General features: G+C 35.5%; 1 protein-coding gene across 1 annotated transcript; it reads left to right on the forward strand.

Annotated features, from left to right (window-relative positions):
• The first annotated feature begins 10,838 nt into the window (after positions 1-10,838).
• On the forward strand, positions 10,839-12,844 carry LOC137743845 (putative serine/threonine-protein kinase WNK11). Its single transcript, XM_068483779.2, has 3 exons — positions 10,839-10,968; positions 11,284-11,781; positions 12,086-12,844. Exons 2-3 carry the CDS (start codon positions 11,284-11,286, stop codon positions 12,488-12,490), a joined length of 903 nt encoding a protein of 300 aa, XP_068339880.2. The 5' UTR covers positions 10,839-10,968; the 3' UTR covers positions 12,491-12,844.
• The last annotated feature ends 5,677 nt before the right edge of the window (positions 12,845-18,521 follow it).

Raw genomic sequence — 18,521 nt, forward strand, 5'->3', positions numbered from 1 at the left:
ACAGTGAATTCAGAGATAAATGAAAAAAAAACCATACAAATAGAGAAAATAGAATGTGAAATCACAACCTAATTGACCATACCGAATTGATCTAACCTATACTATATAGTACCTAACCGACCGTACCGAATGAATAGAACGTAATTGACAGCACCTAAATGAACAATTTTGTATGTAGAACAATATAGTGTACCAATATTCTCAACACATTCTTTTTGGTTTTTATACTTTTGGATTGAATAAATTAAAAATGAATCCTGAGATAAGTGAAAAGAACAATTTTGTATGTAGAGAAAATGGAATGTGAAATCACAACCTAATTGACCGTACCGAATTGATCGGACCTAAACTATGTAATGTACCTAATTTGTCAGACCTAATGAACTAAAACATAAAAAATACAAATCATAACAAATTCACCGTACCTATCTATCGAACCTAAACTCTATAACATAGTTAATTAACTGTACCGAAACTATTGTGCATTAATTAGTGCATTCTCCACACAATATAAAATTTAAATATATATAAAAAGAAACAAAACAAAGGACAAAAAGTAAGCAGTTATAGACAATAAAGATGACATTTTTTAGACAATGAAGATGGAGGTTACTGTTATGGGTGATAATGATGTAACAGTTACATTTTTCAAATTTTGATAGTGGAGGTTATATTGTAGACAACAATGATGACATTCTTGTAAATAGTAGTAAAACTTGTGGTTTTATTATAAGTGACATGTCATGGTGCATTAAAATGAACGATTTTTTTAGACATTGAAAACCTTCTAGGTCATATTTAGATAATCATCTTTGACAAGCCCTTATCTCTAAAAGCCCCAAAAAATAATTGATTTCCGATTTTTCACACTACAAGGAAACCGATTTCCACATTAACTCAAGAAAATAAGGGAAAAGATTCTCAAGAAAACCAATTAGAGGATTATGTGTGTGTGTGTGTGTGTGTGTGTGTGTGTATAAGAAATTAGTAATCATGTTGTAGGCCTATTTGACTGAACTGTATTTAGGACTAGAGAAGGAGAGGCCGGCGGCCAGAGAGAGAGAATAGAGAGATTTAATTGTGAGGTGTGTGTTGTATCACCCCAATGTGCCTTTATTTATAGTAGTATGATCGCTTAAATCCTTACCCTAATAGGATTACAGCTCTAATAGAATAATAACTACTAAAGGGAATATTTCAAGATATTCCTAGATACACTAGAATTTACACAATCACATTCATATTCTAAATATGAATGCAACACTCCTTCTTGAGTGTAGAAATACTCAAACAAAACATCGCATCAGATTTTCATTAGTTAAAGTAGAACAGTTGATGAAGTTGGCGGCACAATGGGCGAATGCGAGTCTCAAATTTAAAGAAAGTATGCATTGATAGTAAAGCTCACAAAACCTTGCTATGGTAAAACCTAAGGCAAGTGAAAACTCATAGACCAAGGAGAAAAGTGAGAAGTATGCATAATGTCTAAAACAAATGTCAAGCAGGATGAAAACAGTAAACTCAACGGAGTATGATCACCCTAGGATGGGTGCCTCATCAAAACCTTGTTAGGTACAAAAACCCAATGGGAAAAATGCTCCTAATCATAGGAAAAAGAGTACATACTCCCCCTGAGTTAGACATAACTTCCAAATAAGAGAACAATAAGCAATTCAACTCAAATAATTTACGCGTACCAATTCCTTGGATGAGCTTCTGAAAAGTAGACTTGGGCAATGACTTGGTAAAGAGATCGGCCAGGTTGTCCTAGGAACGGATTTTCTTGACTTCAACGTTCTGATGCTATTGTTACTGGTGAGAATAAAAGAACTTCAGCGTTATGTGCTTGGTGTTGTCTCCCTTAATGTATCATTTCTTTAATTGCTCGATACATGTTGCATTGTCTTCAAAGATCGTCGTAGGAAGGTCAACGACAGTAATAAGACCACTAGTGCTTCGAATATGTTTCATGACTGCTCTCAACCAAAAGCACACACGCGATGCTTCATGCAGAGCGAGGATCTTAACATGGTTCGAAGAAGTCGCAACTAGCATTTGTTTGGTAGACCTCCAAGATATAGCGGTGTCTCTAACAGTAAATATATAGCCCGTTTAAGAATGTGCCCTATATGGGTCAGACAGATAACCAGCATCTGCGTAACCAACAAGGCGCGAATCAACCCGAGGATCGAGGGGGGCAACAACTCTTCTCGATGATTCATGGGTTGTAGACCAAACCCAAATCTGGTGTACCCTTGAGGTAGCAGAAAATGTCTTTAACACAATTCCAGTGTCTATGTGTAAGCGCATTACTATATCTAGCCAAAAGATTAACAGTGAATGAGATGTCAGTTTTAGTGCATTGAGCCAAGTACAATAAAGCACCAATTGCACTTAGGTATGGAACTTCAGGCTCCAAAATCTCTTCCTCATCCTCCTTGGGACAGAAAAGATCTCGTATAACATCTAAAGTCCGAACAACCATATAAGTACTCGAAGGCTTCATTTTATCCTCATTAAAATGTCACAATACCTTTTGGGTGTAGCTCGATTGATATACTAGGATTCCATCCCAAGAATGCTCGATCTCCAGGCGGAGACAATATCGATTTTTCCCAAGATCCTTCATCTCAAATTTCGATTTCAAGTGAACAGTAATTTCCTCAAGCTCTGCGGAAGTTCTGATGAGGTTCATGTCGTCGACATAAACTGCAACGATCGTAAATTCGGAATGTGAATTCTTTATGATCATTCATAGGCATAGTTCGTTGTTCACTTAACCCTGACTTGTCAAATATTCACTTAGACAATTATACCATATCCGCCCTGATTGTTTCAATCCGTAGAGTGATATCCTCAATCTAATAGAGAGAGTGTTCCATGGTCTAGAATGATTTGAACCAGTCAATGGAAGTCCTTCTAGAACCATCATATGGATTTCCGTATCTAAATCCCCATAGAGATACGTAGTTACCACGTCAATAAGCTGCATATTCAGTTTTTTGGAAACTACCAAACTGATAAGGTAGCGAAACGTTATGATGTCCATTATAGGGGAATACGTTTCCTCGTAATCAATCCCATGTGTTGAGAGAAGCCTTACACTAGGAGGCGTTCTTTATAAACGACATAGATTCCCATTATTCTCTGAGGACCCATTTTGGTACATAATGGCGACACTATTGGCACATAGACTACGTACCCAAACACACGTAAATGCCAGACATCAAGCTTGTATCTAGTAACCAACTGTAATAGTGAATGAGGTTGGGTAGCGGTGGGCCTCAAGCGGACCAACATAGCTGTGTGTAATATTGCATAGCCCCAGGAAAATACCAGCAATTTGGTTCGCATAACCAAAGTCCGAGCTATCAATTGAAGGCGCTTTATGAAAGCTTCTGCCATGCCATTTTGGGTGTGAACATGGGGTACAAGATGTTCAACTTCAATCCCAACTGACATGCAATAGTTGTCAAAAGTCTGTAACATAAAATCTCCAGCGTTATCTAGTCGAATCGACTTGATCGGATAATTAGAGTGGTGAGCCTTAAGTTTAATAATTTGTGCTAGAAGTTTTGCAAAAGCAGCGTTGCGTGTGGACAATAAGCAGATATGTGACCAACGTGTTGATGCATCAACCAACACCATTAAGTATCTAAATGGTCCGCATGTTGGTTGGATAGGTCCACAAATATCCCCTTGAATCCTCTGAAGAAACTTAGGAGGGTTGTGAATAATCTTTGTAATTGAGGGTTGAGTATTCAACTTCCTCAAAGAACAAGCTTTGCATGGCGGGAATCCAACGTAGGGATGTAAATAATGCCATGTGATGATTTGAGGATACGACGCATCATGTCACGTCCGAGATGTCCCATACGATTATGCCAAAACAGCAAAGCGCTTTGGAACCCGGATTCTATGCTCGAATAGTTGTGATGTACAACCCACTCGGGAGACGTTCCAGCTTCTCGTGAATACGCTTCTGGCCATACTCGTAATAGGTGATACAAAGAAATTCAGAATCATTCTCTTCAGTGGTTTCAATATGATATTGATTATCTCAAATGTCTCTAAAACTCATCAACGTTCTTTCGAAACGTGGAGAATAGATGGCCTCTTTAATGGTTAAGACAATACCATTAGACAACATTATACGAGCCTTTCCGTATCATTTAATCAGGTTGGATGAGTCTGAGAGGGTTGTCAGAGGTGTTTTCTTAGGTACGAAGTTAGTAAAATAGTGTCGCTCACACAATATGGTATGTGTAGTAGCTCTATCAGCCAGACAACTAACTTCCTCACTAGTCATACCTAGAAAGAAATTAATTGAATTGGTCACATGCATAAATATAATTCCATTCATTTCAATTAATCAATTTGAGAAATAATATCCATAATTCAAAACAAACTAGAACCAAACAAATTATTCCAAAGACTTAGAAAAATTGTCCAAAAATTAAACCATAAACCTAAAAAATAGGGGGGGGGGGTTTCGGCCACTCCTAGTGGGTTCGGCCACTAGGGGTAAAAATATCCTAAAAACATGTCTAGAAGAATATAATTATTCGTCCATAGGGCCTCCTGAAAATATGATATCTATATGGATATAGTAGCATCTTCGGGATGTTCCACATTGGCAAAGTTAGACTCACGACAGCAATGATACTTGGAAATGGTCTCGGGGGTAGCTTTGCATACGCATGACCAATGATCCTTTGATCCACAACGGTAACACATATCCGTTTCAGTGGAAGTCGATCGAACGGTCCTTAGGTGCAAGGGGTTGGTTGATAGGAGCATATTTATGCTACTTAGTTATGTTGTTTCCTTTCATTTAGGGAGTTAATTACTATTTATTTTAGTCTTTTAAGCTATTTTCGTATGTTTTTAGGTCCTAATGGCAAAAGGAGCAAGAAAGGGCATTTTGAAGCTAAATGGAGCAGTTTTGGGCATAGATTGGATAGCTTAACCATGGAGCAAAGAGGATGGACGAAATTGAAGTCAAGAAGGGCTAGGAAAGGCTACAAATCTGGAGAAAGAAGTCCAAATGCAAAGAAGATAAGGAAATAGCAAGAAATAAGGAACCTTATCCAACCTTATCTTATCCTATCCTAACCAACCTTATCCTTTCCTAACTCTAACATTATCCTATCTTACCCTATCCAAATCAGGTTAGGACTTAAATCTAGCTAATTAGAGGGGATTAGTTACACATTTAAACACCTATTTCAAGTTCTAGAAGCCCTATTTTCATGCATTAAGTTTATGCCACATGTAACCCTTCTAGAAGTTATAGAATCTGCCACAAGGACCATTCCTTGTCTTCCTTGGAATCTAATTCAAAGTGCCCATGTTCTTTGGTGATTTGAAGTCCTAATTCCTCTCATTTTCAGCCCAAATTCGTGCCTCCCCTTCACCCTATAAATACTTGATGCCACAACACTAAAAAACCACCACCCTCTACCACAAATTCACACCACACCATCCACCACACCTCAAGAGCCTAAATTCACGCAAATCCCCATTGTTGGCAGCAAGGAAGGAAGGAGGAGCCACCTGGAGTGTTTCTAGGTGTATTCTATCTTTGTTTTTAATGTTTAAGTTTAATTATCTTTGTTTTGCTAACATGTGGAACTAACTTCTTTTTAGTTAGAGGTGAATTCGAAGCCATGATTATATGTTTTATATGAACTGATTACGTCCAGTTATTGTTTCTTAAGGCATGAATGTGATTTGCTTATCTAAGTTATTAAAACTTGTTTATGTATATGGGTTGGGGGTCGACACTTAATTTGCATGCATAAACTTGATGCTAGAGTATAGGAGGGTTTCACGTAATTGTTATTCACTTATATTCACAAATAGTGGAGGTTGCTAGTCACAATCGCGTTAAGTAAATCCTTGGTATGAATCTCATGCGTTTCATAGTGATGAGTGCCTTGTCAACGCTTATAGTTTTCACAAAGCTTAATGACTTTTGATATGTATCTTTGTTATGCATCTCATATAAAGAACTTGAAAAAGATAATTTGGTTGTAATGCGTTTTCATTCAATTCAATGAAATAAGGAAAACTTGAGGGTTAGTTGTGCGATGCAACTAATTTGGGGCGTTGTCATTCATAGTCTAAATGAGTAATAACTGGACATTGGTTCGTATGCATATATCATGTGTGGAGAAGGACCCTCTAACTAGCCTTCCACCCATTTATTTTACTTAAATTCGTTTTTCAAAAGTGTTTTCTACAAAGTTTTTGTTTTGAGTCTAAAATTCGTCAAAAACAACCCCATGTTATTTAGTCTTCATATTTGAGTCAAAATCTGTTTTCTTTGAGTCTTTTGAGTCAAGTTAAGGTTTATTTTCGTCCAAAACACTTGTTAGGTCTAAAATTGAGTCTTTTTGAGTGTTTGTTGATGTTTTGAGTGTTTTAAGTTAGTTTAGAGTCTACAGAGTCTAGTTTACTGTTTTTGAGTCTTAATTGTGTTGATTAGCATCCCTTCTAATCCCCGGCCTAAAACGATCCCTACTTTTATATACTACAATCATAGGGTTTTAATTTGAGTGTTAGAATATTTCACATCATTGGTGCTTGTGGGTCAAATTTCCTCCATTGGTTGGGTTTTGGCTCTATTGACCTTGGGCCCGTGGGTAGGCTTGCTACCCATTACCACGGCCACAACGATATTTTTGTCATTTGTGGTTGTTAGAATTAGTCGCATGCACTTCAGGCAGAACGTTTAAGCCAGTGGGTCAAGCTTGATGATTTCTCATCAAAAGCTGGTTCTGCTTTTCAGTAAAACGGAGATCAAATCTAAAAATTTGGTGAACTTTTGTGCCCAATATTGTTGCTGCTGGACAACATTGATGGCATGGAAGGTTGAATAGGTATTCTCCAGGAAATCTGCATCTATTAAGTCCATTTTACAGAACTTAAGTAGTGATCGGATTCTACAAACTTCACAGTTGTATTCATTCACGGACTTAAAGTCTTAAAGCCTAGATGCTGCCAGTCGTGCCTTGCTTCAGGCAAGTAAATGTCTTTCTGGTGATCGAAACAGTTAGCTAGAGTAAGCCAGAGGTTGCTTGGGTCCTTCTCAGTGAGTACTCAGTCTGCAATGCATCATGGATGTGTCTTCGATTGAAGATCATTGCAGTAGCTTTCTAAGCTTCATCGATGGGGATGGCGTCGGTAGGTGCCTCGATGGTAGCTTTAATACCCTTTGCAGTAAGATAAAGCTTCACGTCTTGAACCCACTTCAGGTAGTTTCTTCCAAAGTGGTGAAATCAAGCTTGTTCAAGTTCGACGTGTCCCTAAAACGGAGGGTACAATAAAATGTGGTTAGTCATATGGTAATCCATAGACATATATCGTAGAACATTCGGGTTCTATAGACATGTATTAGTTTAATTTAAACATGAAAGCTACATATTTCATGTGGTAAGTTTTGAATGAAAACTTCATGTTTCAAAGGCACTAAATATGAAACTGTAGGTTCAATTCAGTTTTATGAACGATTAGTTCATAAAGGAGAGGTTTCTGCAAGAACACAGAAGGCAATATGCTGATTTAAGTGTAGTAGATTTGAGTTGCTTCAAGAACTCAAGTGTGAGAACTTTTGGACTACAAAAGGAAGTCAACGGTTCAAAGTAGAGAAATAAATTATTGAATCGTTAATGTCCAAAAGTGATATTCAGGTCAATAATTTTGGATTAATTATCAGATTAATGGATTGCAGATCGCTTTTAATTAATTCAATAAATTAGGACCAAACGAGGTTGATCATTGAAGAAAAATAATGACAGACAGGTCATATTAGTTTTGGTTGGTGATAAACCAAGTGATAATTAAATTAGAATTAATTGGCATAAACCAAAGTACCCAAAAAAAAGAAAAAGAAATTTGGGCATGATTTATAACGCAGGGATGCCAAAAATTGGCATTGGGTCGAAAAACAACGCGGCCCAGCCAAAAGTGGGCTGGCTGCGATGTGAGGATGGGCCCCACAGCACGGCTGCAGGCCTCTGGGCCGTGTGATCTGGGTAAGCCCAGCAACATGTGCTGCTGGTTTGGGCCTAAAATCGAGCACGGGAAGCAAGCCCAGCTTAAGGCTGGCTTGCGGTTTAGTGTGGGAAAGCCCAACCGAGGCTAGGTTTCCAGTTTTTAGGTCGGGGCAGGTCAAGCCCAGTATCAGAAGCTGCTTGGGAGTTGGGCCGAGGGTTGGCAAAGCCTAGCAAGCAACACGGGTTTACTGCAGGTGGGCCAAGGACGCATGACCAGGTCCAGCAACACACGGGTTACTAGTGATGGGCCATGGGTACGAGGGAAAAGCCTAGCAAATGGCTACAGGCCGTGCTGGTAAGTGGGCTGGGGCTACAGACCCAATCTAAACCAATCCCAAGCCAAGAAGGCCGGGTTGTTCTTGCTCGCGGCAAGCCCAAAAGGCTGGAACCATAAGTCAAACGTCAAAATGACGTCATCCTGGGGCGTGCTCGATGCGGTTGGGCTACAAGCCAGCGCGGTGCTCGCCGATGGTGCTAGCGGCGGCATAACGACGAGCCACGGCCATGCCGCATTAAATTCCCAGATTTTTTTTTACCAACTTTTCTAGGGTTTTAAGAACCCTAAATTGCTTCTAATTTATTTATATGTTTTTACTCACAAATTCCACATAGCAAAATAATTGCGTAATGCATGAAACATATATATATATGAGCAAATTATCGATTTACCCCCTAAACTTTCACCTAGCTTTCGATTTCCTCCCTGAACTTTTCTATTGGAAAATTAAGGACTCAAACTAATTTTTGTAGCCAATTTGCCCCCTACCATTAGTTTTTCATATATTCCATCCATATTTCTGTTAAGTGAGACCAGGTGCACAACATGTGAGGGTAGTTAAGTCATTTCACTCTTAAAAATGATTAAAAAACTAAAAATAAATTAAAAAACAAAACTTTCCCTCTATTTTTTCCCGCTAATTCCTATCCTCGATTTTATTTTTCCCTCTCATTCCTATGCATGAGAAATGAGATACGGTGTTATTGTCTTCATAAGTAGCTAAGTTAGTCTTTTTCTTGAAGCATGTACTACCATTTTTATTTTCTCTAACAAATTAATAATTTGACAAATGCTCATGGTGTTATTGTCTCCAAAGCAATGCATTAATATAAGAAACATGTTCATAATACTCATAAAAAAATGCTCAAGATAGTTACATACTTTTCATAATGTCATAATAATCCCAATACAATTTCACAAAATGATCCTTAAGAAGTTGGAAAACATAACACCCTCAACCTTACTCAGCCATCAGAAATGAAACTAGGTTTAGGTACAAGATTCCAACCAAATGAGGAAGGCCATGAAAAGTGTAGTTGATCTCCACATGACATGTGTGTTTCGAGCAGAACGTTTGTGCTCTTGTTTTGATAACTAAAACCTTATTTTGCTTGTGTTTGGTTAAGTGGAATGCCCATATTTTGTAATCGAGATTCTATGGGTTATATACCTTATGGATGGTAAAATCTCTTAAGTTTTCCAACTTCTTAAGGATCATTTTGTGGAATTGTATTGAGATTATTTTGACATTATGAAATGTATGCAATTATGTTGAGCATTTTTTATGAGTATTATGAACATGTTTCTCATATTAATGCACTGCTTTAAAGACAATAACACCATGAGCATTTGTCAAATTATTAATTTCTTAGAGAAAATAAAAATAGTAGTACATGCTTCAAGAAAAAGACTAACTTAGCTATTTATGAAGACAATAACACCATATGTCATTTCTCATGCATAGGAATGAGAGAAAAATAAAATTGAGGATAGGAATTAGCGGGAAAAAAATAGAGGGAAAGTTTTTTTTATTTTTTATTTTTTATTTATATTCAGTTTTTTAATCATTTTTAAGAATGAAATGACCTAACTACCTTCAAATGTTGTGCAGATAGTCTCACTTAACAGAAATATGGATAGAATACATGAAAAACTAACGGTAGGGGGCAAATCGGCTAAAAAAATCAGTTTGAGTCCTTAATTTTCCAATAGAAAAGTTCAAGGGGGAATCAAAAGCTAGGTGAAAGTTCAGGGGGTAAATCGACAGTTTACTATATATATATATATTGATAAATATAAGAATCATATACAATATATATTGGAAGGAAAATATAAATATAAGGGGTTCATGCATCATAGGAAATGTTTTCATGGTTCGTGGACGTTTCAAATATCTTACTTTATTTTAAGCATACATGATTGGCAGAAAAAAAATAAAAGCCTATGAATTTTGTAGAAGAAAACCTCCTCCTATGATCCTCAGTTCCTTAGCTTCTGGTAGGGTGTGCTGATAACGTGTTGTAAGCCTATTTGATTGAACTGTATTTAGGACTAGAGAGGGAGAGAGGCCGGTGGCAAGAGAGAGAAGAGAGAGATTTAATTGTGAGGTGTGTGTTGTATCACCACATTGTGCCTTTATTTACAGTAGTAGGATATGTTAAATCCTTACTCTAATAGGATTACAACTCTAATAGGATAATAACTACTAAATGGAATATTCCAAGATATCTCTAGATACACTAGGATTTACACAATCATATTACTATTCTAAATATAACTGCAACAAATCCTTTAATTTTTATATAAGGAATTAGTAATTTAATTTATACCACTTTCATTTGATATAAATCTCGTTATATTTACGAATCCAATCCGGATAGAAATTTATCCAGTAACGGCTCAGTCTTGTTTAGCATCCCAATTAATTTTCACTAACCCTGCATTAATCAGGATTAACCATCCCCACCTACTCACTCATTCACTTTAATTAATCCCATCATATCTCTGTCACACCTCCTATATATACCCCGACGCCTCCTAAACCCTGTTCTTTTCATTCCTTTGCTTCTTAGTTTGTTTCAACTTTCAAGTGCGTTTCTGCAGCAGTGAATAGCTTCTGGTAATTTTAAGGTACCTATCTTTCTCTTTCTTCTCACTGTTCTTTATTTTTAATAACATTCAAGAGAAATTTATCGCTTTAAACGTTATCTTTGCTAGTAATATTATCATGGTAATTTAGTTTCTTATTGAAATATAGGGTTGCAGCTTTAATCCTTGACTTAATTCGATCTTAGATTCAATATATATTTATATGTTTATTGTATCAACAAATCGAGCTTCTATATTAGAACTTCCATTGATTTTGAGTTTTGAACACAAAAATATACATTTTGAGGCGTTTTTATGTTTTTTGTTCCTGGGCTAATATCTATTTATTCCTGGCAGATGCTGAGTGAAAACGAAGATCAGTCCGACAAAGAACCATTCATCGAAATTGACCCAACAGGGCGCTACGGCCGGTACAACGAGCTCCTAGGGTGCGGGGCTGTGAAAAAGGTGTACCGGGCTTTCGATCAAGAGCAGGGCATAGAGGTGGCATGGAACCAAGTGAAGCTACGTAACTTCACGAACGATCCTGCTATGATAGAGAGGCTCTACTCTGAGGTTCGGCTTCTCAGGTCGTTGACGAACAAGAACATCATCACTTTGTACAACGTGTGGCGGGACGTGGAGCATAACACGCTCAATTTCATGACTGAGGTTTGTACAAGTGGGAATTTGAGGGAGTACAGGAAGAAGCATAAGCATGTTTCGATGAAAGCCTTGAAGAAGTGGTCAAAACAGATCTTGGAAGGGCTGGAGTATTTGCATACTCATGAGCCTTGTGTTATTCATAGAGATCTCAATTGCAGCAATGTATTTATCAATGGGAATGTTGGCCAGGTATATAATTATTATTCCTTCTCTTTTATTAGTAGGGTTTTTCTAATAATTTTTATACGACGATATTGGAGGTAGGGATGTGAGCTAAAGCCACATATTGAGCCAGACGTTACTTGAATTACTAGGATTTTGTAATAAGAAATAGTTTTGGGGGGTTTTCCATCTTTTTCGTATGTTTTTTATCTCCTCCTATTTTATTTTTCGTATTTTTCTGATAAAAAATTGTTTCAACTTGTTTTTTTACAGATTTGTTTCTATGTATTTTCTTAATTTTTTTCTAAAATTTTCTCTATGATTTCAATAGGTGAAGATTGGTGATTTGGGATTGGCTGCCATAGTGGGGAAGAACCATTCAGCACATTCGGTGTTAGGGACTCCAGAATTTATGGCGCCCGAGCTGTATGAAGAAGATTACACTGAGATGGTGGACATCTACTCATTTGGTATGTGCGTGCTTGAGATGGTGACCTTGGAAATACCCTATAGTGAGTGTGACAATGTTGCAAAAATATACAAGAAGGTATCCTCAGGAGTAAGACCCCAGGCCTTGAACAAAATCAAAGACCCGGAGGTGAGGATGTTTGTTGAGAAGTGCCTCGCCCAGCCTAGAGCGAGGCCTTCCGCTACTGAACTTCTCAAGGACCCCTTCTTTTATGAAGTTGAAGGTGACGATAATGACAAACGTTTGACTATGAGCACTCTTAACTAATATTATATGTTGTTGGGTTGTGTTTAATTGACCGCTAATGTGGATTACTGCTTTGATTTTTATTTTTAGCTTTCGTTCAATTTGTACACCGATTTGTAGGGATATATGGGGAGCGACCAGAACGTGGGGTTTTTACTTTGAATTTGTTCCTTGTTTTTAGTAGGGAACTAGATAAGGATTGAGTTTGGGGGAGCTTTCAATTGGAGATCATGGTGTCGATTTTGTATATAGGATTTTTGCATTACAAAGTCATTGTTGTAGACTCATAAAGATTAGGTTTCTTCTTTTGTTGGTTGCTTGAACTATTCAAAATTGGAATAATGCTATACAACTACGGCGATTTCGGTTTTATAACTTTGTTACGATACTTGTATGTATTTATTATTTGTGGAGGTCCTAATATTGTTTTTCAATATCTTTGTCCTTCACATAAGTTTATGTGCATATCATATACGATGATTTAATATTTATAACCAAACATAGTTTTTATAGATTTTTTTTTTTTTTTTTTGACAAACAATAAACGAAGTCCTTCAATGTATGTATTTCTAAAAGATTTGAAGGACGCAACTGATTGAAGAAGTCAAAGCAATCCTTTGCTTGAATTTCTAATAGATTTAAAAGACATTTGCTTGTAGTGTTGATTCAAATTTAAACAATCATATCAAATTAAAACAATCATAAATTAGATTTCAAGTTACATTAATTAATGAAAATATGTGTCTAAGTCAAATGCTTGAATGAGCAATGGCCGGCATAATTGGTTTGATGAGCCAACCTAGATAAGAGATGATTGCCTTCACAAGCAAAAAAATTGGATTTGAAATTTTGAAAAGGGTCTCTTGGCGTGAAGCAAAACACAGTGATGAAAAGTGTGAGTGGGCAATTTCCCCTTTTGCCGTTGTGGTATTTGCTGTCATACACACTTTGTCTTGCTGGGAAAGACATGGTTGTGGTTTGTGGCCTCGCTGGCAGAACCTTCCGTTTATTCCAAGCCAAAACAAAAGGGTCTTGTAGTTTTGCATCAATAGACCCCTGATGGTTTAGGGCAATCCTAAAAAGAGATCAAATTTTCAATTTCTTTAAGATTATTACTTGAGATATTAAACTGCTAAGAATTAAACTATACTAGAAGCATTGTTGGAAATTATATATTATAATATAAAATATTATAATATATAATTTTAATAATTGAATGAAAAATAGTGTTAACCATATTTCTTAGAAAGGTTATGTTATTTAGGTGCATTTCTTTGTCAAATGATGTAGACTTTACATCTTTTTAACAAGAAGTACTTGGGTGCTATATAAACTCATGAAACCATCATCATTACTGTAGAAAATTAGAGTTAATTTTTACTCTTGAGAAATAGGGTTTCCCCACTTTGTTTTTCTCATGTTTCGTGTGTTAAATTCCGAGTTGTGTCTTGAGAGTACGGAATATATAAAGTTCGCCAGAGTTCGAAGATTGAAGTGCTTTGACTTCGGATTATAGATTGTTGAATCCTAGGAGATGAACACTTATCGAACTACAAGCACAAGAGTAGGGGCGAAATTCTATCTTTAGGACATTGTATTTATGCAAGCCTCAATCTACAAGTTTGTCAGTTTTTCTAACTTTATCTCTAGTTGTTTATATTAATCTTGTATACTATTGATGTTGTTATTTTATTTATGATTATTATCATTGGAATTCTTGTGTTATTTTTATATTTTCTAATATTGCTCCAACAATCTAAAGATAGAAATATTAAATATGCAATAATTGGAAAATATGGTTGTGAGAATTAAATTGAGAAAAATAGAGAAAGTGGCAAGGAAGTTGATTATTTGTTGATGAGTCTAGTTTTAGATCATTTGGCAAGATGCACAAGTACACAACGGAGAAAAGAGGTACTGATAAGTTTTTAATGTTCAAATATTATGAATTCACTATGTTTGATAACAAACCCATCCTAGACCAAGTTCATGAATTATTGGTCTTAGTCTCAAAGCTTCGTGAACTTAAAATAGTTATTCCAGATCCTATGATAGTTGGGGTTATTATGGCAAAATTACCCAAAACATAGAATAACTATAGAAAGAAACTTTTACACATGGTGGAAGATATTAATTTGGAGGATTTGCAAAAGGGTATTCAAATTGAAGAGGAAACTCAAAATCGTGATAAGAATTTTAAAAATCAAGATTCCTTCAAAGTTCACATTGTTGAAGGAAACAAATACAAAAAGAACTTTAAAGTCAAAATTGACAAAGGGAAGTTTAAGAAGAGCAATTCCAACAACAATCAAAAGAATGCAAATGGTGTCTGCTATCATTGTGGAAAGAAAGACCATTACATTTGTGATTGCAGACACAAAAAAGCAAGTGAGGAATATGCCAATAAGACCAATAGCGCAAACATGGTGGAAAATTCTGGAATTGATAACATAGTTGCAATGGTATCAATTATGCATATTGGCATGATTACCGAACTGAATATGGCAGGGGCTACTATACATGTGTGCAATGATAAGGCACAATTCAAGACATGAAGCATCAATGACCAATCAAGAGGTTTTAATGGGGAATCATAATTCCGCCAAAGTTTTAGGAAAAGGAACCGTTGAACTTCAGTTTACTTCTGAGAAGAAATTGACGTTGCTCAATGTACTACATGTTCTAGAAATTAAAAAAAATCTTATGTCTGCAAATTTATTACGTAAAAACGGTATAAAGACTGTTCTAAGGTTGAACAAGTTAATAATGTCGAAAAATAGAATGTTTGTTGGGAAGGGGTATTCTTGTGATGAGATGTTCAAACTAAGTATTAATAATAAAGTGAATTCTTCTGCTTATATTGTTGAATCTTCCTCTCATTTATGGCATTTGCATTTAGCACATGTAAATTTTAGATCTTTAAAATACATGCATACACTTGGTTTAATTACTTGCAATGATGATTACAATGATAAATATGAAACATGTATTCAAGCGAGAAATACAAATTTATTAGACTTAATACATTCTAACATATGTGAATTTAATGGTGTTTTAACAAGATGAGGAAAAAATATTTTATCACATTTATAGATGATTGTTCTAAGTTCACTTATGTTTATTTATTGTCTAATAAAGATAAAGTCTTTTAGTGTTTGAAGTGCTATAAAGCTGAAGTTAAAAACCAAAAAGGAAGGAAAATTAAATGGCTTCGTAGTGATAGAGGTGGTGAATATTTTTCGCATGAATTTGATATTTTTTGTGAAGAGCATGGTGTTATACATCAAAGAACTGTTAATGAACCAAGGTGAGAAAAGAAAATAGTCTGAAATTGTTAATGAACCAAGGAAAAGCCAAAGAGTAAGAAAAGAAAAGACTCTAGGCTCTGATTTTATTTGGTCTTAATCTATTGTATTTTTAGTCGAAGGAAATAGAAAAAAGGTTCTTAAAAAAATACCCATATTGTTGAATGTTGAGGATGATCCTAAAAGTCTAAGTGAAGCAATAACTTCAAGAGATGCAGCCTTTTGGAAAGAGGCTATAGATGATGAATTTGAATCATTAATATCTAATCAGACATGGGTTTTAGTAGACTTGCCTCAAGGATAAAAAACAATAGGTTGTAAGTGGGTATTTAGAAGAAAGTACAATACAGACGGGTCTATTCAGACATTTAAAGCCAGGCTAGTTGCCAAAGGTTTTAAGCAGAAAAAGGGAATAAACTATTTCGATACATATGCACCAGTAGCTAGGCTCACATCAATTAGAATATTGTTTGCATTGACATCTTTATATAATTTGCATGTGCATCAAATGGATGTGAAAACAACATTTTTAAATGGTGGTTTGGATGAAGAAGTCTACATGGAACACCAGAAGAGTTTGTTCTCCCTGGGAATGAAAAGAAGGTTTGTAAATTAGTAAAGTCGTTATATGGATTGAAGCAAGCACCAAAACAATGACATGAAAAGTTTGGTCTTGTTATTTTATCATATGGATTTAGACATAATAATGCTGATAAATGCATATACTCTAAATTCACAAATGATTATGGTGTTGTTATATGTTTATATGTTGACGACTTGCTAATTTTTGGTACAAACATGAAAGGTGTATATGAAACTAAAGAGTATCTAAATTCAAAATTTAAGATGAATGACTTGAATGAAGTAGATACTATCTTGGGAATTAAAGTAAAGAAGCATAGTAGGGGTTACGCTTTGTGTCAGTCACATTATATAGAAAAATTGCTTCTTAAGTTTAAGTATCTACAAATAAAAGAAGAAAATAACCCTTATGACCCTAGTGAAACTTTGCTTAATAATTCTGGTAGGTCCGTTGTACAACTTGAGTATGCTAGTGTAATCAGAAGTTTAATGTATGTCATGCATTGTACCAGGCCAGATATCGCATTTGCAATAAGCAAACTTTCTAGATACACTAGTCATCCAGGTATTGCTCATTGGAAAGTAATAAATAGAATTTTTGGTTATCTTAAAAGAACTATAAACCTGAGTTTAACTTACTATGAGTTTCCAGCAGTACTTGAAGGATATTCAGATGCAAGTTGGATAACAAGTGCTAATGATAATAAGTCTACATCAGGGTGGATTTTTACAATTGTCAGAGGAGCAATTTCTTGGGCTTCGAAGAAACAAACATGTATAGCACATTCAACTATGGAATCTCAATTTATAGCATTAGCAGCAGCAGGTAAAGATGCAGAATGGATTAGAAATTTGTTATTGGAAATAGAGTTGTGGCCACAACCAATGCCATCCATTTATTTATACTATGATAGTGAGGCTACTTTGTTTAGAGCATACAATAAGGTATACAATGGAAAGTCTAGACATGTTAGCTTGAGACATGAATATGTCAAGCAATTAATAACTAATGGAGTTATTAATATTATTTATGTAAATCAAGTAATAACTTGGCGGATCCATTAACGAAAGCACTTTCAAGAGATTTGGTAGTTAGTATATCTAGTGGAATGGGGCTAAAACCCTTTACTGAAAATTAGCCACCAATAATGGTAACTCGACTTTGTCTAGAACATCACTAGTTTAAAAGTTTAATGGGTAATAACAAGTTATTGTTAAGTGGTTGTGAAAGCACTGAAAATTAATATATAGCTCATTCCTGGATGATCAGTGCAAGACTGCTACGTTTAGGAGGATGAGTTTAATCTCTTAATGAGTTTATTTGTAGTTATGTCTATAGTAGCAGGGACATGGGAAGGAACCTCACCTATATGAACATAAGAAGTGGTGCCACTTCTACCAAGAGTTGGGTTTTCTCTTTAAATGTTCATGAAACCAGGATGAAGCACAAGGCCATAATAGTGCTTAATTAGTTCAGAAATTTCTTTAAGGAAATAAGACATAATCATGTGTGTAGTGATTCCGGTTTTAACATAAGAATAGGTGGTTTAAACTTAGGTCACCATCGCATTCGTTATAACTTTGAATTACTTACACTAATTAAAGGTTTAATTCGAAAGACATCTTTATTGTATGCATAATTATATCAGTATGTTTGTGGTGAATTATAAAGAGAGAAATGTTATTATATTATTGAAATTGGGAAGGATTGTTAGAGATTTCAATAATAAATATATAAATTATTATTATTATTATTATTATTATTATTATTATTATTATATATGACTTGGCTGCGTTGTGCAACATGTGTGTGTGCGCAGAAAAGGCAGTAGGGTTGTGTTTTATTCAACCTTTTACGGTTGTATATTTTGTTGAATGACTGTAACTTTTGGTTAAAAGACATGATGGTTACTCAAATTGTATGAGTAAAATTAAAAGATGTAATTAGTCAATATTTATTTTCTGAAAATATGAAATAGAAGACATGTCTTTTGGGTCAACACTATTAAGAAGGGTTGTATATCTTCAACTAAAATGAAAGGGTTCGATGAACGGGTGCTTTAATGCCTATAAATACCTATTGTGGTATAATGTTTCACACACAATTTCAGAAATTTGTTTCTACATTCCTTGCTCTCTTTTATTTCCATCACATTCATACAATT

This window comes from Pyrus communis, chromosome 11 (genome assembly GCF_041283825.1).
Source record: "Pyrus communis isolate YQ-2024b chromosome 11, ASM4128382v1, whole genome shotgun sequence".
NCBI classification, from domain to species: domain Eukaryota; kingdom Viridiplantae; phylum Streptophyta; class Magnoliopsida; order Rosales; family Rosaceae; genus Pyrus; species Pyrus communis.

Bases quoted from the DNA above. Each gene is read 5' to 3' on its own strand.
- LOC137743845 (XM_068483779.2), top strand. From the start codon at position 11,284: ATGCTGAGTGAAAACGAAGATCAGTCCGACAAAGAACCATTCATCGAA. The intron at 11,782-12,085 runs GTATATAATTAT...TGATTTCAATAG, and splicing joins TCAATGGGAATGTTGGCCAG to GTGAAGATTGGTGATTTGGG.